General features: G+C 35.7%; 1 protein-coding gene across 1 annotated transcript in view; it reads right to left on the bottom strand.

Annotated features, from left to right (window-relative positions):
* The window catches only part of BCAS3 (BCAS3 microtubule associated cell migration factor), a 594,659-nt gene that overhangs the window by 356,266 nt on the left and 218,494 nt on the right, over positions 1-19,899 (bottom strand). Inside the window, exon 16 of the mRNA XM_029926997.1 lies at positions 16,041-16,174. Within this exon, the coding sequence (XP_029782857.1) occupies positions 16,041-16,174 (134 nt within the window). The remainder of the gene's footprint in view (positions 1-16,040; positions 16,175-19,899) is intronic.

The following is a 19,899-nucleotide window of genomic DNA, read 5'->3' as shown; positions in this document are numbered from 1 at the left end:
GTAGGGTTGGTTGAATATCCTAAAATCTAAAGCAAACTTTCTCAAATGTTAGTGTGAAAAGAAGTACCAAAGTTATTTGTAACAAGTGCAGATAATTTGGTCCAACCTTCAGAATTATGATTCTGTAGGTACTGGGGGGTGGGAGATACATGACCAAGAAATTTACACTTTTGGAACACTTGGATAATGACTCTGATATTGACTTAAACTCTGTAACACAAAGCCAGAAAATAAAGTGACCAGACATGGCAGTGCCCCTAATCCCATACCAAATGTTAGAAAGCATTAGAAGATATTTTTAAAAACAACAAAGTAATAGCAATGATTGCCTAGGGCATGAATGAGGCAGAATATTGACTGAAAGAGAGCTGCAGGAAATTTTCTGGGATGATCAAAACGTTCTGCATCTTGACTGGCGTGATGGTTATACAGACATGACTGGTAAAGGGCGAACCAAACACCTGTCTCCAACCTTCACTCCCTCACCGGACACCTCTACAGCTGCTTCCTCATAGGCTTGCCCGGACTAACATCACGTGTCGACACAGTTATGATCAGTCAGACAAAAGCAGGATGCTACTGCAGGATTCTGGAAAAGTATCTGCTTCCCTGATACAAGAAATCAGCATCACTGAGGCTGCCAAAACTCCCCATCTTAGTGCCTTGAATTCAGAAATGATGCCCACAAGAATAGCAATTATAAAGCAGTCATGAGGGAAAAAACAAAAAAGTCACAAAGAGACTGTTGAACAACTGTACCAAAACTAGCAGCAGCCTACTCAAAACATGATAAAAATTAATCCTGATTTTTTAAACCATCATTAAATATGACTTTTTTTTCTGTAGCCAAATATATACCTAATAATTCAAATACAATTGGCTTTGCAAGTCTCTTTAAAAAAAAAAAAGGAAAGAAAACCCAAAAGCAGACAGCACTTGGATAGAAAGTCTATAATTTAAGAGTATTGTTGTTTCAGAAGCCTGTAAGAATGGCAGTCAATACTATAAAGATAAGTTTGCAATACAGTAAAAATTAGCCACAGTCCAAGTTCTCAGATGTTTAAGTTTAATGAAAACTTACAATAAAATATATAAAGAAGTTATCTGCTTAATAATTAATATGCAAGTTCTAGACACATTCCCAATATAACATTTCAATAACTTTTATCCTTCAAAATTAATATATACACTTTGATTGTAAATGCTGTAATTCTTACTGTAATGACAAGGTTAATGGCACTAAAAGTTTGCTTGGGAATAAGTTGCTTAGGAAGGAAACATGTTAAATTAGATGGATAAGCCCCACATACCCTCGATCCTATCTGCCCAACTCCCTCTCCCTATCAGTTCTTCATAATCATTTATTCAGTAAATATTTATGGAAAGCTCTTTTGTACTCTTTAAAGTGTCACAAATTTAAAAATGAGCTAATGCTAATTAGCAGCATGCAATGATCATCTGAACCAACAACTGCACTCTTGGGCACCCACACCAGAGAATGCGGAAACAAACGGTGAGTAGGTCCACTTACAAAAAGGCAATGTGAGGGAACTGTCCAGTAACTTAATGGACACAGGAACCTACATTAAATTGTATAGATCTAAACACACGCATACACACTCACTTCCACACACACACAAATACACAAATGAGTACAAGTAAATCTAATGAAATGTGAAAAAGATCAAGGATGAGACCGTCAATATTTGGTTGTGATATACTCTAGTTTTGCAATACGTTTACCTATTGAGATAAAGTGGGTTAAGGTTACATGGGACCTCTTAGTATTACTTCTTACAAGTCCATATGAATCAACTATTATTTCAATAAAAATCTTACCTGAAAAAAAAAAGTGAATATGATGCCTCACAAACACCACAGACCCAACTGTGCTAAAATAGCCACCTCGCACTGCAGTCCGAACCTGAGCAGAAAAAAGGGTGAGGGGTGTCCAAAATGCCAAAGGCTGTAGAGATGAAACTCAGCAGTGCTGAGAGTGTGGGCAGGAAAAAAGGGGTGGTTATGCCTGGACACTCACAGGATGCTAGCAAGTAGCACCACTGCCCATAGGGAAATGAGTGGCGCCAACACTGGTGAACCAACACTTGGCCAAGTGAGAAGAAAGGCCAACACTCTGGCTGCCCCCATGGTGTCTGCAGGCTAGCCTCCCCCGTCAACAAGATAGAGGCTAATGTGATCACCTGGCAGCTGTCACGTGAATAACTGACACGTGCACATTAAATACATTAGTCCATGTTCTCCTGTAGGAAAAGAAGTCCATGTCCTTGTGGAGGTGGGGAGAAATACCCTGGAATGAAGTGTAAGCAAGGTTTGCAGTAGAGAACACAAGCTAAAGTGACCTTGTAGGAATACTCTAGTGCTTCTGTTGATGAACGTGTAACTGGTATTAATGGCTTAATTAACTGTATTTACATGCTTGTGTCAGGCAGTATCCTCCGCCATGCAGACTGAAATGATAGTGGGAAAAGTGCACAACTAAGCTTCCAGTTCCTTCCCATGTTATATAATAGACACAACAGAATCCCAGTAGGACTAAGTTAGGTAATGACTTAAGGGCTGCTGAAGTAGTAGAAGGTGTTATCCCAGTACAACATCGCCACCTGCCTGATCCAACAACCAAATATACTCCCCTTTTTGCAGATGGTAGCTACTAATCTGTACTAAGTTCTTGTAAATTAACAACTGGCACAGGAGGCCTTGTGATCTTCAAGACCGACATCAGAATGGGTCAACTCAAATTTGATGATGAACATGGTGGTAAGGACCCAAAGAGCTTGCTCCTCATATGGAAATGGTATGTTCCAGAGTATGTTCCAGCCTGGCCCTAGAAACATCTTGTTTTTACAGCTACTTTATCACCTACTTCTCTGTCCAAGCAATGCCACTGGTTCAAAAGACCCTTGACTCACAAAGCTTCCTTTAAACACCTGTGCCCGATTCCCTGATGACTTGGCTAAGATGAAAACTGGTGGTGTCCACTAGCCTGTGGCAGCTGCACAACCCCAACAAACACTCCGGTGGAACAAGTGAAGTAAAGACCAATTAGCATAGTAGTGTAACGGAGAGCTGTCACTTCTGTTTGAATTGAGGGGTCACTACAGCTGTGGGGCAGTCATATCCACTTGTTTATGTATTGTCTATAGATTTTTTTGTACTAAGATGACAAAGGTGAGTACCGAGAATATATACGATGCAGAGTTTAAATATTTACCATTGGCCCTTTACAGAAAAAGTTTGCTGACCCTACTTTAGGCAATACTGGGGACACTGAGGCAGCTGCAATAGCCTGGCCAAACCTAGTGTGGTTTGCCCTGAGGAAGACTACATACTGGCAGATTGCAGATGTCCTCTTTTAGGGCCAAGAGCTGTGCAAATCACAGTAATAACTGAACAATCTGGGTCACTCATACCCAAGGTAAGATTCCATCGGCTGATGGGAAGGACTAGAATCGAGCTGCTGATCAGACTTGTGCTGCCCTGCTCTGCACAGTTACTCCCAACTAAATCCATCAATAAACACCGCTTGGCTGGGGCTTAAATCCATCCCATCTATTATCCAGTGTTTCATAACCACTCAAAATATATGTGATGTCACAGTTGAAAAGCATAAATATACTGCAGCTGTGAGGTTAGTTGCTTAACTATTAGGACAATATGGTTGAGAGTGTTCTTAGATATGTGACCTTTTTCACCCTATTTATTCTATTAACTATTGAGAAAGTGTTGGTAAACTCAGGCTTAGGTATATACACATTTAAATATTCCTGATAATTTGACTCTGGAAATTTATGAAATATCTCTAGAAACAGGCTTTGTCTTCACCTATCTTACTTGATATTAACAGCCAAATTTTCAACATTATTGTGTTTATTATTAATAAGATATATCTTGGGGTACCTGGGTGGCTCAGTTGGTTAAGCATCCAACTTTGGCTCAGGTCATGATCGCATAGTTCGTGGTTCGAACCCCGCGTCAGGCTCTGTGCAAGCCTGGAGCCTGCTTCAGAGTCTGTGTCTCCCTCTTTCTGCCTCTCCCCTGCTCACGCTTCCTCTCTGTCTCAAAATTAAATAAACATTTTTAAAAGATATATCTTTTAACACCTTTTGCTATCATCATATTTTTGTCTGCATATTCAAAGTGAATCTCTAATCACCAATTCCTTTAAATTTGAAAATAATTAATATAATTATATTATTGTTGAATTTTGATGTACCATTTAATATTTGGTTTTTGTTTATCCCATCTCCTGTGCCCCTTCTCCTCCTTTTCTGCCTTCTTTTGAATTAATTGAATATTTTTTAGACATCCATGTTAAGTGAAGTATTAACTTTTTAGGTATAGCATGTTGAACTTGAAACATGATAGTTCTGTATATCTGCTTCCACCTCAGCACTACTGGTCCTTAATGCTATGCTTTTCATGTGTATTACATGTACACATGATATAATCCCCCAAAAATAATATTAAAACTTCTTATACACAAATATTACTATTTTAACATCCCTATGGATTTTAAACAAATTAAAACAGGGGAGAAAAATCAATCTTTCTAATCAGAAACTGACCATCTCTCAGATATTTAATTACTTCTACAAGATCCACGTTTGTTCTGGTACCATTTCCCCTTAGTACAATTTTTACTGTAAACGCACCAGCCTTCTTTCTCACTCCTTCATTCTCAAATGATACTATTTCTGGATGGAGAATTTTTGATCACCTGTATTTTTTTTTCAGTCCCATAAACCTTCTACTCCACTGCCTTCAGTATACCATAGTTTCTGATGAGAAGGCAACGGTTTGTTGAAATGTTATTTCCCTGTATACAGTATGTTCTTTACCTCTGCTTACTTTCAAGATTTACTCTTTACTTTGGTGTTAGCAAGCTGACTATGATATTCTTAAGCTGGGGTTTTATCATATTCAATCCTATTTGGTGTTTGCTAGTTGTCTTGAAGATTTCAATTACATCTTTCAGCCAATTTGGCAGGCTTTCCATCTTTATTTCTTTCTGTATTTTTTCTGCCTCATTTTCTTCTTTTCCTTTATATCTTCCCTTTCCACATGGATCAATAGGAATTTTACCCTGGGATGGATCTTAGGCAGTCTCCACCACACGTGATTTGGATGACTGAGATGATGAGAATGGAGCTTTAGGGTTGATGGTATTTTCAGGAGGTTTTAGAGTTAGAATTGGTGCTGCTACGTGTTGAGGCTTTTAGAGATGTTGATATGGAGTAAATAAATGTATTTTGCATATAGGATGATCTGGAATTTGAGAGGCCAGAAGGCAGACTATAGTGAAGTAAATAGTGGCTCAAAAAGAGACATATTCATATCCTAATCCCTGGAACCTGCATATAGGGCATTATAGACCCAAAGAGCAACTATTACCTTATATGCCAAAATGTGATTGATCTATAGATCTTGAAAAGTTTATCTTGGATTATAGGTATAGGTACTAAATGTATTTGCACATACCCTTATAGGACACACAGAAGAGAAGATAGAGAAGTGAAGGAAGAAATGTGACCACAGAGGCAAAGGTTGAAGAGATATGGCTAAAAGGCAAGGAATGCTGACTGTCACTAGAAGCTGGAAAAGGCAAAAACCAGATTCTTTCTTAAAGGCTCTAGAGGGAGTGTGACCTTGCCAACTTTTGGCCTCCAGAATTGGGAAAGAATATATTTCTGTTATTTTAAGCCCCCAAATTCATGGCGATTTTTTAGACAATCATAGTAAAGAAATAGGCAGTAAATGTGTATATCCAGAACAAAGTAAATTTTAGGTTGTAGACTGCCCAGGACTGAGGCTGCTGGGTGGTATGATGGTAAGTATATGTTAAGATTTTAAGATACTTCCATACTATGTTCTAGAGTGGCTGTACCATTTCACATTCCCAACAGCAAGGTATGAGAGATCCAGTTCCTCCAACTCACTGACTTTTGAGAGCTCCTTAAAAGGTGTAGTAGAAGGGCACATCGGTGGCTCAGTCAGTTAAGCTCACTCTTGATTTTGGCTCAGGTCATGATCTCATGGTTTGTGAGTTCGAGCCCCACATGGGGCTCTGTGCTGGCAGTGCAGAGCTTTCCTGGGATTCTGTCTCTCCCCCTCTCTCTCTGTGCCTCCCTGCCCTCTCTCTCAAAAAAATAAACTTAGAACAAAAAGTATAGTAGATACAAGACAATTTGTGCCTTTTCATTCTATTAACAGTGTTTCTCAAAGAGCAGATATGTTTTGTTTTAATGAACTCCAATGTATCAATTCTACTTTCATGGATTTTGCTATTAGTGTCACACCCAAGAAAGCTGCATCTAACCCAAATCACAAAGGTTTCCCCTACATTTTCTTCTAAAAGCTTTTAATTGTAGGTATTATGTTTAAATCTATGATGCAATTTGAGTTCATTTTTGTATATGGGAATGAGGGATGAACTGATGCTTATTTTTTTGCACATAAATACCCAAGTGGTCCATCACTATTGTTGAAAAGACTAGCCTTTCTCATTTTGCACCTTTGCATCTTTGTCAAAAATCAATTGTCCATATATATGGGAATGTTCCTGGATTCCCCACTGATTCTGTAGTTTTAATAAGTCTTGATATCAGGTGGTAATATTCCTCCAAATTTGTTTTTCTTTTTCAGTATTATTTACATTATAAGCCCTATGTATTTACATACAAATTTTAGAAGTAACTTGTCAAATTTCTACATCTCCTTCAAAAAATCCTGCTAGCTTTGTTTGCTTTTACCCTGCTGAGTTTTTGATGGAGACTGCATTGAATATACAGATCTGGAGAGAACTGCTATCCAATCAATATTAAGTATTCCAACCCCAAAACATGGTCCAACTCTCCATTTATTTACAGCTTTACTCTCAGTAATGTTTTATAGTTTTCAGAATACATGTCTTACACATTACACACTAGTTTTTACTTTTAACTCTTTTTAGAAAAAATTTTTTAGCATTATTCATTTTTGAGAGTGAGACAAACAGAGCATGCGTGGGTAAGGGGCAGAGAGAGAGGGAGACACAGAATCTGAAGCAGGCTCCAGGCTCTGAGCTGTCAGCACAGAGCCCAATGCGGGCTCTCAAACCAATAGATCACGACCTGAGCCAAAGTTGGACGCTTAACCAACTGAGCCACCTAGGCGCCCCTTAACTCTTTTTAAATTATCAATTACCTATTGTTTGTTACTAGTATGTAGAGGTGCAACTGACTTCTGTATACTGATCTAATATACTAAAACCTAATTAAAATCACTTATTCTAACTATTTTTGTAGAATCCATTAAATTTTCTACACAGACAATCACATCATCTTTAAATAAATAGAGTTTTACTTTCTTCATTTCTGGTATGATGATGGTTCCTCCCCCAGTCTCAGATTTCCTCTGCAGGTCTCAGGAGGTTCTCTCCTTATAGCTCTTGTCTCTCCAGTTCTCTGTTCTGAGAACTCCAGGATCTTCACCACTCTTAACAATACCTTATCGACCATGCTCTACTTGGGCCCCCCCTTCTTGCACCACAGGGTGGAAACTCTGTCCAGGCAGTAAGCTGAGGCAATCATAAAGCTTTTCTCATTTATATCCTGTCTCTCAAGGATCATCATCCTTCGTAGCTTCATGTACAGTGTCTAGAAAAGCACTGTTTGTTTGTTCCTTAACTGTTTCAGGTAGGAAGGTAAATCCAGTTCCTCTTCTTCTAGATTATTTATACTGATCTAAGTGTTATCTAGCTATATCCTAAGACGAGGAGAGCTTAAAGTCCTATTCCACCATCTTCCCACCAATCTCTCCTCCTTACTCCACAGTGACCAAAAGTAGAGGTCCTCATATTAACTCTTTGTCATTTATGTGCCAGGTGTTCTACTAAGCACAGTAAAACACACTTTACATATATTATTTCTAATACTTCTTCAAATAAATGCTATGTAATGGACTTTGGTCCCAGATAAGTACACATGAAACTTAAGGAAAGCAGATAATTCATCCTTAGTAATATAATTACTAAGCAGCATCCAAATATATTATGAAAGTTGAGGATGGGGAATGGGGAGTGACTACTAATGGCAAAAAGTTTATTTTAAGGGTTATAAAAATGTTCTAAAAGTAGATACTGATGATACATAGCTCTATGCATATACTAAAAAACCACTGAAATGCACATTAAAAAAAATTAATTTTATATTATAAGAACTGTATCTCAATAAAGCTAACATGGTGATATGGAAATTGACAAAAGTAAAGACTTAGGGTAATGAATAGAATTGCTAGGTTTGGCAAATAAAAATAAAGAAAGTCCAGGGGCACCTGTGTGGCTCAGTCGGTTGGGTATCCAACTCTTGATTTTGGCTCACGTTGTGATCTCAGGGTCATGGAATCATGCCCTATGTTGGGCTCCACACTGAGAGTGGAGCCTGCTTGAGATTCTCTCTCTCCCTCTTTCTCTCTCTCTGCCCTTCTCCAGCTCTTGCTCACTCTCTCTCTCTCTCTCTCTCAAAATAAATAAGCAAACATTTAAAAGTACAGAGAGTCCAGTAAAATTAGAATTTCAGTATGAATGTAAGTAGGCAATATGGACATACTCATACTAAAATTATTAATTTTTTATCTGAACTGATCATCAAATACTATCAATTAATATTATTAAATAGCTAGATTCTTTGCCATTGATAACTAAGCCTAAAATCTTACCATTTTATAGAACTGTTTGGATAAGGCAAAAGTAACATTTATCGGATGCACAAATGTCTCCAAAGCAAGCTGATCATTTACTAAAATTAGCATATTAAGTAGCATGTTAAGTACTAAAATGACTTGTATCTGCTTGAGTAAGACATTATGGGAGTATACTAACAAAATATTGTAAGCTTTCACCATATGTGTGTGTGTGTGTGTGTATATATATATATACACACACACACACACACACACACTGTTGAAAACCAGGAATATTTTTCTAACTACATATGTGCTTTATGAGGAAAATTGCTGTCAGATGCAGAGGATATTCCAAGTCATAGATCATAAAACAACTTAATTCAACATAATTAGATCCACATACTTGAGTTTTTTCCTTGCCTGATTAAAGTACCCTCAGAGTTGTTGGAAGAATACAGAATGACATGATTTTGAAGTCCTCAAAGAGAGATAGATCATATGCTAAGTAGGTTTCATAATCAGTGTTAAATTTTATATATCATTTCAAAATAATTTTCACATGGAGGTTACATAAATTAATTTTATGGTAATTAATGAGTTTCCTTAGATCTTAATATTTGATGTTTAGAAATTTCCAATCTCCTAAATTACAGGGTGTGACATAGAACAAAATAATTTTAATAATTTCTATTTGGTTTCTCTAAATGTTAAACCGAAAATATTGGCAGCAGCAAATATTTGTACCTATAAACATTTGCCCATGTTCAGGGTGCTGTTCTAAGGATGACAAATACCAAGAAGGTTAAGCATGATCTCTATTTTCAGACTGCATGTACAGGTAAATTAAATGATAAATAACGTTAATGCAAATGAGGTATAAGTTAAATATATAAATAGGTGTCAGATAAAAAATATATATATAAATATTTAAAATACTCAAATTCTAGGAGGTTATAGATGACATGGGGAATAGCAGTGACTGCTGAGGACAGATCAGGTATTATTAAACCAGAGTTCAGAAATAAAATATGCCCAGCAGCACAGTGAAATATTGAATTTTTACCTAACATGTTCATCTAATTGATAAATTCCATACAAAAGAAACAAAACTGAATGGCAACTAAAATAAGAATAAGCAGGATTAGTTGTGCCAGAGGTTGTAAAGGTCATTGTCGGAGAAAAATGGAACCAGGTCAAAGGGCACAGGTGTCAAGCTGACAGGTGCTGACTGGCCAAATCTGGGATATTCTGAGCATATATATAAATGAAAGCAGTGTTACCAATTCTGGGGGAAATGGGATATTTATATAGTATAAAATGATTTCTCTTAATCTCCTAACCATTCAGAGCACAGAACAGTAGACTAAAATGTCCATTTCCTAGACTATCCCTAAAAGAAGTATATTTTCATACTTTAAAAGCTGCTGCCTGAGAATCCAGCTTTGAATCAGCCTCTATCTAGATGCTGATTGAGATCCATACCAAGAAGGATAAAAACCATATGATCATCTCAATAGACAAGGAAAAAGCATATGAAAATACTCAACATCCATTCATGATAAAACTTTCAACAAAATGAGTATGAAGGGAATGTACCTTCACATAATAAAAGCCATTTATGACAAGCCCACACCTAGCATCACACTCAACAGTCAACAGCTGAAAGCTTTTCCTCTAAGGTCAAAAACAAAACAAGAATGCCCACTCTCACCACTTTTTCAACATAGTACTGGAAGTCCCAGTCAGAGAAACTGGGCAAGAAAATTTAAAAAAAACCAACCAATGTGATATAAAACATCAAAAAGAGAAAGGATAAAAACCATATTATCATTTCAACAGGTGCAAAAAAAGCATTCAACAAAGTACAACATGCATTCATGATAAAAACCTTCAACAAAGTAGATTTAGAGGGAACATATCTCAATACAACAAAGGCCATATACGAAAAACCCACAGTTAATATCATACTCAATGGGGAAAAACTGAAAGCTTTCCCCCTAAGATCAGAACAAGATAAGGATGTCCACTCTCACCACTTTTATTCAATATAGTACTGGAAGTCCCATCCACAGCAATTAGACAACACAGAAGAATAAGAGGTATTCAGATTGGTAAAGAAGAAACAAAACTTGCAATATTTGCAGATGGCATGATACTATATATAGGAAACCCAAAAGACTCCATGAAAAAAAAACTGCTATAAGTGATAAATGAATTCAATAAGATCACAGGATACAAAAATACAGAAATCCATTGCTTTTGTATACACTAAATAATGAAGCAAGAGCAAGAGAAATTAAGAAAGCAGTCCCAAACGCACTTGGCTGGCTCAGCAGTTTAAGTGACCAATGCTTGGTTTTGGCTCAAGCCATGATGTCACAGTTTATGAATTTGAGCACCATATGGGGTTCTGTCCTGCCCACGCAAAGCGTGCTTGGGATTCTCTCTCCCTCTCTCTCTCTCTCTCTCTCTCTGCCTCTCTCTTTATCTCTCTAAGAAAGAGAGATAATAAATAAACTTAATAAATACTTTTAAAAATTAATAAAATAAATAAATAAACTTAAAAAGAAAAACAAAGCAAGCCCATTTACAACTGCACCAAAAATAATAAGATCTCTAGGAATAAATTTAACCAAGGAGGTAAAAGACCTATACTTTGAAAACTATAACACACTGACAAAAGAAATTGAAGATGATATAAACAAATGGAAACAGAGTCTATGCTCATGGATTGGAAGAACAAATATTGTTAAAATGTATGTACTACCAAAGCAATCTACAGATTTAATGCAATCCCTATCAAAATACCAACAGCATTTTTCACAGAGCTAGAACAAATAATCCTAAAATCTGTATGGAAACACAAAATACCCTGAATAGCCAGAACAATCTTAAAAAATAAATATAAAGCTGTGTTGGCATCACAATTCCAGATTTCAAGTTATATAACAAAGCTGTAGTAATCAAACAATATGGTACTGGCACAAAAACAGACACACAGATGGATGAAACAGAATAGAAAACCCAGAAATGAACCTACCACTATATGGTAAATTAATTTTTGATAAATCAGAAAAGCATATCCAACAGGAAAAAGCCAGTCTCTTCAATAAATGGTACTGGGAAAACTGGACAGCAAAATGCAGAAGAGGAACTAGACCACTTTCTTACACCATATGCAAAAATAAATTCAGAATGGATGAAAGACATAACTGTAAGACAGGAGACCATTAATATTCTACAGGAGAACACAAGTAGCAACCCCTTTGACATTGGCTGTAGCAACTTCTTACTACACACATCTCCAAAGGCAAGAGAAACAAAAGCAAAAATGAACTATTGGGACTTCATTAAAATAAAGAGCTTCTGCACAGCAAAGAGAACAATCAACAAAACTCTCCCCTTCAAGTGGGAGAAGATATTTGCAAATGACATCTCTGATAAAAGGGTGAGTATCCAAAATATATAAATAACTTATAAAACTCAACACTCAAAAAATAATAGTAGTCCAGTTAAAAAGGGAAAAGAAGAATAGATATTTTTCCAAAGAAGACATCCAGATGGCCAACAGACACATGAAAAGATGCTCAAAATCACACATGATCAGGGAAATGCAAATCAAACCACAATGAGATACCACCTCACACCTGTGATGATGGCTAAAATTAGCAACACAGGAAACAACAGATGTTGGTGAGGATGTGGAAGAAGGGAAACCATCTTACACTGTTGGAATACAAACTGGTCCTGCCACTCTGGAAAACAGCATGGAGTTTCCTCAAAAAGTTAAAAACAGAATTACCCTATGATCCAGCAATTACAACTCCTTTGTATCCTTGACCCAAAGGATACAAAAACACTGATTCAAAGGGATACTTGCACCCCAATATTTATAGCAACATTACCAGCAATAGCCAAATGATGGAAAGAACCCAAACATCCACTTATGAATGGATAAAGAAGATGTTGTATGTGTATATATATACATATATATATATATATACATGTATATATATGTATACATACATATACATACACACACACCCATATATACATACATACATACAATGGAATATTACTCAGTCATAAAAAAAGAATACAATCTTGCCATTTACAACAATGTGGATAGAGCTAGGGAGTATTATGCTAAGTGAAGTAAGTGAATCAAAGAAAAACAAATACCATATGATTTCACTCATATGTAGAATTTAAGAAACAGACAAACATAGTGGGGGAAAGAGAGGCAAACCAGAAAACAGACTCTTAATATAGAGCACAAACAGGGTTACTGGGGGGGAGGCGGGCAAGAGGTGGAAGGGAGAGAGATGAAAGGGGATGGGTCAGGGGTAACAGGTATTTAAAGAGGGCACTTTTTAGGATGAGCACTGGGTACTATATATTATGTCATAAATCGCTAAATTCAACACCTGAAACTAATATTACAATGTATGCTGATGAACTGGAATTTAAATAAAAACTTGAAAAAAATAAGTCTCTTCAAAAAGAGATGTGATACACACACACACACACACACACACACACACAGTGGACTATTTGTCACAAAAAAGAATAAAATCTTGTCATTTGCCATAATGTGCATGGAGCTAAGTGAAATAAGTTGGGCAGAAAACGACAAATACCATATGATTTCACTCATATGTGGAATTTAAGAAATAAAACAAACGAACATTTGGGGGATAAAAGAGAGGCAAACCAAGAAACAGACTCCTAACTACAGAGAACAAACTGACAGTTACCAGAGGAGATGGGTTAAATGGCGATGAAGAAGTGCATTGTCTATGCTGAATATCGGATATTGTATGTGAAGTGTTGAATCACTAAATTCTACACCTGAAACTTATATTATACTGTATGTTAACTAACTGGAATTTAAATAAAAACTTCGGAAAAATTAGGTCACATTTGATATGAAGAACTTCCTACGTTTTAGAGTTAGCTAGCTGCATTCTCATGAAATTGTTTAACTTGTCTCTCTATCTTTGTCTTTTATGTAAGGTACTAATTATATTTAGGGGCTGAATTAGATGCAGATTTAATTTAGAGGACGGGCAGAAATATTTCATAGATAATATTGTATATATACATCCTATTACACAAATCAGGAAGCACATGATCTGACTGTTCCACTTGGTAATGTTAAGACTCATCAGCTAAAACCAAATACAGGTGACTATTGCCTAAATCCTATGTTTCATTAGGAATAGCAATAATAGTGATTCTTAGAATTCTAACCTTCATTTTAATTGAGATATAATTCACATACATTATATTACTTTCAGATGTACAACATGATTCACTCTGTGTATATATTACAAATGATCTCCACACTAAATCTAAATGCTAGAATTTTTAATACTGGAACTCTCCCATAACGAAAAACTTTACCTCATCAACTATTCAGTTATATTATGAAATCGATATAAGAAAGACAGGGTAAATGCTGAATACTCTCTATCAATTTTGAGGATAATGAGTTAGTAAATAAGCTACCTACAGTTATGTCTAATGCTTCCTCTCAAAGTATTATTACAAACTCATGGATTTCTATAGATATAAGATGTTTCATTCTATTACAGAAAATTTTTTATTTTTTTAATGTTTATCTCTTTTTGAGAGAGAGACTAAAGTGCAAGCCGGGGAGGGGCAAAAAGAGAGGGAAACACAGAATCTGAAGCAGGTCCAGGCTCTGAGCTGTCAGCATGGAGCCTGATGCAGGGCTCAAAGCCACGAACCGTGAGATCATGACCTGGGCCGAAGCTGGACACTTAACCAACTGAGCCACCCAGGTGCCCCTCTATTACAGAAAAGTTTAATGGAAACTTATGATAAACAGCATTTTAGACTATTGGGAAAGGATGGACTACTCAGTAAATGGTGGTGGGTGTCAAAGAGTTATCTCTCAGAATAAAGTATTTACTGTAGTGTAGTCGTAAATGCATAACCACAGGCTCTGGGAAACAAAAGAATAATTGGGATTTTAGCTTATTAAGCTATCACAGTATCTACCAAGTGATATTAAGAGTATTAAATACATGTAAAAGCATTTAGCATGGTGCCTAATACAAACACTTAGTAAATTACATATGTGGTTGTGTGTGTGTGTGTGTGTGTGTGTGTGTGTAGATGTGTGCATGTCTATACATGCATGAACAGTGAAATGTTGCTAAATGTTAAAAACTGGCTCCATAAGAAAAAAATAGTTCTGATTTGAACGTGTAGACTGCTTTGGGTAGTAATGACATTTTCACAATGTTTATTCTTCCGATCCTTGAACAGGGAATGTTTTTCCATTTCTTGGTGTCTTCTTCAATCTCTTTCATAAGTTTTCTATAGTTTTCATCATATAGGTCTTTTACATCCTTGTTTAGGTTTACTCCTAGGTATTTTATGGTTTTTCGTGCAATCGTGAATGGGATCAGTTTCTTGATTTCTCTTTCCGCTGCTTCATTTTTGGTGTATAGGAATGCAACTCATAGGTCTAACAGGAGAACAGGAGAAACCTAATGGAGGACCAGGGGGAAGGGAAGAGGGAAAGAGAATTGGGGAGAGAGAGGGATGCAAAACTTGAGAGACTACTGAATACTGAAAATGAACTGAGGGCTGAAGGGGGAGGGGGGAAAAGAGGTGGTGGTGATGGAGGAGGGCACTTGGGAAGAGCACTGGGTGTTGTATGGAAACTAATTTGACAATAAACTACTTTTAAAAAATTTTTAAAAAATAGTTCTGATTTGCAGTGTTTGCTGACTCTCATTATGTAAACACTCCTACTATGGATGATTTCACACCTCAATGTAATGTCTATATCCAGAGTTTGGGAGAAACACACATAACTTATTCTCACTAGTCACTGTGAACCAACTCCTACATGCCACTCAATATTACCCACTAGTCATACATTACAAAACTCAATTATTTTTGTGTATATGTGAATGTGCTTACGTTTGTGTGCATGCGTGCACATATGCATGTCTACAGAACACACAGAAAAAGACCTGGAGAGATATCAGGTAGATGAGAGGGTTTTCGCTGGGGCAAGAAATGGTACAGGGTAGGAGGAGAAGGATAAATGCAACTTTAGTTTTATCAACATTCATTGACTTGTTCACCTACTACTTATGTATTTATTGGGCCAGATATTTATATAGAATAATATTTATAGGATAAAAATTTTTTCTTATTTACTCTGATACACTCTATCACCAAGAATAGTATGTTCTCACTAACATTAACTTAAGCTTCCACATGATATAAATAACCAGTTATATTAGATGTCATATCACACATGCACACGTGCATGTGCACACAAACACACAACTTCTGAAAAATATACAACTTACTTTGGCTTCAGTTTCTCCCCTGTGAAGAGTATAGAGATGATGGACCGCACTTTGTGATGAAGACCAAGGATGAGTCAGAATTTGGAAGACATGAAAGTCATGGCCAAGAGTGTCTGTTGTAACTAGAAGCATTCCTGAAGGACACACCAAAAAAGAGAATAAAAACAAGAACAATTATGTATGTTGATGAAATATTTTCACAAAATATTCATTATGCTTTAAAATATTACCGACGGAAAAAATTGCCAAAACTGTAAAAAAATTCCTCCAATAAAAAAATTAAAACACAGCATCTTTTTCCTGTATGAACACAAAACCTTAACGCCATATCAGCATAGTGAGGATACTAGACGTAAAGGTTTTATGAGGTTCCTGTACAACTAGTAGAGAAAAGTTTATGGAGAGTTCACAAGCATTTTAAAATAGCAAATCTGATAACAAAGAATGTGAAAAATGACTTCTCTCCATGGAACTAAAACCTGCTCCCATTTTTTGCCACTTCTCAAAACCTGAATTTTAAGTTTCAATTTATCTACCGATACCTACTTAATTTACCAGTTTAAAAACATGTCTCTACTCTGGCATAATATTTATTCATACTGCTGACAGTGTCTCATAGAGCAAGTTTTTAATTTTGATGAAATGTCATAGCTAAGAATTCTTTGCCTAATCCAGGGTCACAAAAGTTTTGTTTTCTTGTCAAAATTTCAGTTTTATATTTTGCATATATGTCTATTATTCATTTTAAGTTAATTTTTGTATAAAGTGTGGGATAGCAGACAAATGAACTTTTTTACAAACAAAGTCCAATTGTTCTGGCAAGATTTCTTGAAGAAGGAATATTCTTTACCCACTGAGTTCTTTATACTTTATTCTTTATCCATTATCAACTTGCCAAAAATCAACTGGCTGTATCTGCATAGGTCTTCTCCTGGAAGTATTATTCTAGTCCATCATTTTCTGTGTCTATACTTTTATTAATAACACACTTGCTTGATTACCATAACTTTATATCAAATCTTGAAATCAGGTAAGAACCTTTTCTTTCAAAATTATTTTGGCTATTCCAATTCCTTTCCAAACACAAAATTAGGGTTTTAAAAAAAAAATTTTTTTTATTTTAGAGAGAGCTCATGAGTAGAGAAAGGGGCAAAGGGAGAGAGAGAGGATCTCAAGTACTCCATGCTCAGCACGGAGCCAGATGCGGCATTTCATCTCACGATGCTGGGGTCATGACCTGAGCTGAAATCAAGAGTCAGATGTGCCACCAGCTGAGCCACCCTGGCACCTCAAAATCAGAATTTTGATATAAAAAATTCCTAGGAATTTTGGGGAGAATTATATTAAGTATATAAATCAAAATGAGAGTGATGGACATCTTAACAATATTGAGTCTTGTGATCTATGAACATTTCAGATTTCTTGATACATGTCTTCTTTGACTTTTTTTTCTTGTTGAGCACATGAATTACATATATATTTTTTTCTTGGATCCACTATAAAAGGTACTCTTTATTTATCTCAATTGCCAAATTTTCCCTGTTGGTATATATAGATAATGGACATTTTTGATATTGACTGTATATTCTTCCAGTTCTAGTAAGATAGATTTTTGATAGATTACATGGATTTTTGTTTACAGACTATCATGTAGTTTGTGAACAGACATAATTTGATTTTTTTCCTTTCCGCGCTACATAACTTTTACTCTTCTTCACTTACTACACTGCTGGGGAAAATGGGAGTAGGGAGGAGCAATATTCATGCCCTCCAAATTTTAGGAGAAAGCATTCAATCTTTAAGTATGATGTTAGCTGTAGTTTTGTTTTGTTTTGTTTTGTTTTATAAATACTCTCTATCCAGTTAAGGATGTTCCTTTCTACTCCTAATTTGTTGACAGTTTTTATAGTGAATGAATGTTGAATTGTGTCCAGTGTCTTACACCTGTGGCATGATGTGTGGTTTTTTTCTTTACTCAATTAATATAGTGAATTTTAGTAAATGAACACTAAGCAAATGTCAAACAAGACTTGCATTTCCAGAATAAACTCCATCTGGTCAAAATTCTTTATTATATGCTGCCGGACTCAATTAGGTAATGTTTTAAGACTTTCATGACTGTGTTTCTGAGGGTTACTGGTTTGTAGCTTTCTAATCATGTGTTTGTCTGTTTTCAGTATCAGCTAAAGCTGGTCATATTGTGAAACTGCTATTATTTCCTATTTAAATTTTCAGTAGAATTTGCCAGTAAAACTATGTGGGCCCTTTTATTTTAACACTTTTAAATATTTTTTATTTAACTTCTTTGTAATTTAAATCTTAGTATTTTAAAATGTAAAATTGCAGAGCTTAATTTAAATGTCCTTGGATGAATTACTTTCTCTAACTCAAGGAAACGGCCTTTATTAATATCTGTAAGGTCTTTGGTGATGTCCACTTCTTCATTGAGGTTATCAACAATTTGTCTTCCCTCTTTTTTTCTTGGTCATTCTAGCTGGATTTTTTCAAGGAAATCTATTTTGGGTGTCCTTGATCTTCCGATTTCTTTTTCCAATTTCTGCTTTTCCCTATATACCTCCTTCTGTTACTAGTATCTTCTGCTACTTCATTCTCCTTGCTTTAGTTTTATTTGCTCCTTTTTCTGTTTTAAGATGGAAGCTTAGATTACTGTTCCAGGAGCTTTCTTCTTCAGAGTAAGCATGTATTGGTATAAATTTCCCTGTAAACTTGAATTTCAAAATTTTGATACACTGCCTTTTCTTTTGCATTCAGTTCTAAATGTTTTCTAGATATTTCCTCTTCTACTCATGGGATATTTAAAGATATATTACTCCGTTTTTCTAAGTATTTGGGTATTTTTCAAGTATCTTTCACATACTGAATTTTAGTTTAATTCCATGATGACAAGGGATTTGTTAAACCTTGTTTAATATCTGAGAAGAGATCGCGGTGACTGTTCCATGTATACTTGAAACACCTAGAGTGTTCTATAAAGGTCAGTTAATTCAAGTTTACTGATAGTGTTGTTAGGATCTTCAATATCCTTGCTAATTGACTGCTTGCTTTCTTGTTCTATTATTGAATAGAACTGAACATCTCCAAGTATAATTGTGGATATGTTTTTAAGTTATATAAGGCTCCCTAAATTTTAGACTTTTTTAAAGTTCATACACATTTAGGATTCTTATGACTCCTTGGTGAACTGCCTCTTTTATCATGATGTCCTATTTTAACTCGTATTTTTCTTGTTCCGAAGTCTACTTTTTCTGATACTGACACATCACTCTAGCTTTGTTTCAATTGGTACATGCATGGCATATACTTTTATATTCTTTCGCTTTTATAATTACATAATTATACTTAAAATGACTTTGTTTTAGGGGCACCTGGGTAGCTCAGTCGGTAGAGCATCCAACTTTAGCTCAGGTTGTGATCTTCCAGTTCATGGGTTTGAGCCCTGGGTTGGGCTCAGGAGCCTGCTTTGGATTCTTGTCTCCTTCTCTCAGCCCCTCCCCCAATCATGCTCTGTCTCTTTGTATGTGTGTCTCTCTCTCAAAATTAAACATTTAAAAAAGTTTGGTTTAGGTGATAAATGAGGTTTAATTTGTTTGTTTTAAATCCAATTCTTTTAATTGGTGTTTGCAGTTCATTCACATTTAGCCTAACTTATTGGTTGAATTTACAGCTACCATTTTATTATTTTTATTATTTTTTATATTTTATTATTTTTCTGATGGTTTCCTTGTTTTTATTCTTTGTTTCTCTGTTCTTGCTTCCTTCCCTTTTTCTAGATGATTTCAATATTTTTCATATCCAATTTTAATTTTTCAATCTCCTTTTTGAGTATTTCTCCTTAAGT

This window comes from Suricata suricatta, chromosome 17 (genome assembly GCF_006229205.1).
Source record: "Suricata suricatta isolate VVHF042 chromosome 17, meerkat_22Aug2017_6uvM2_HiC, whole genome shotgun sequence".
Lineage (NCBI taxonomy): Eukaryota > Metazoa > Chordata > Mammalia > Carnivora > Herpestidae > Suricata > Suricata suricatta.
The sequence above is the reverse complement of the archived record's forward strand: the minus strand, read 5'-3'. Positions and strand labels throughout refer to the sequence as shown.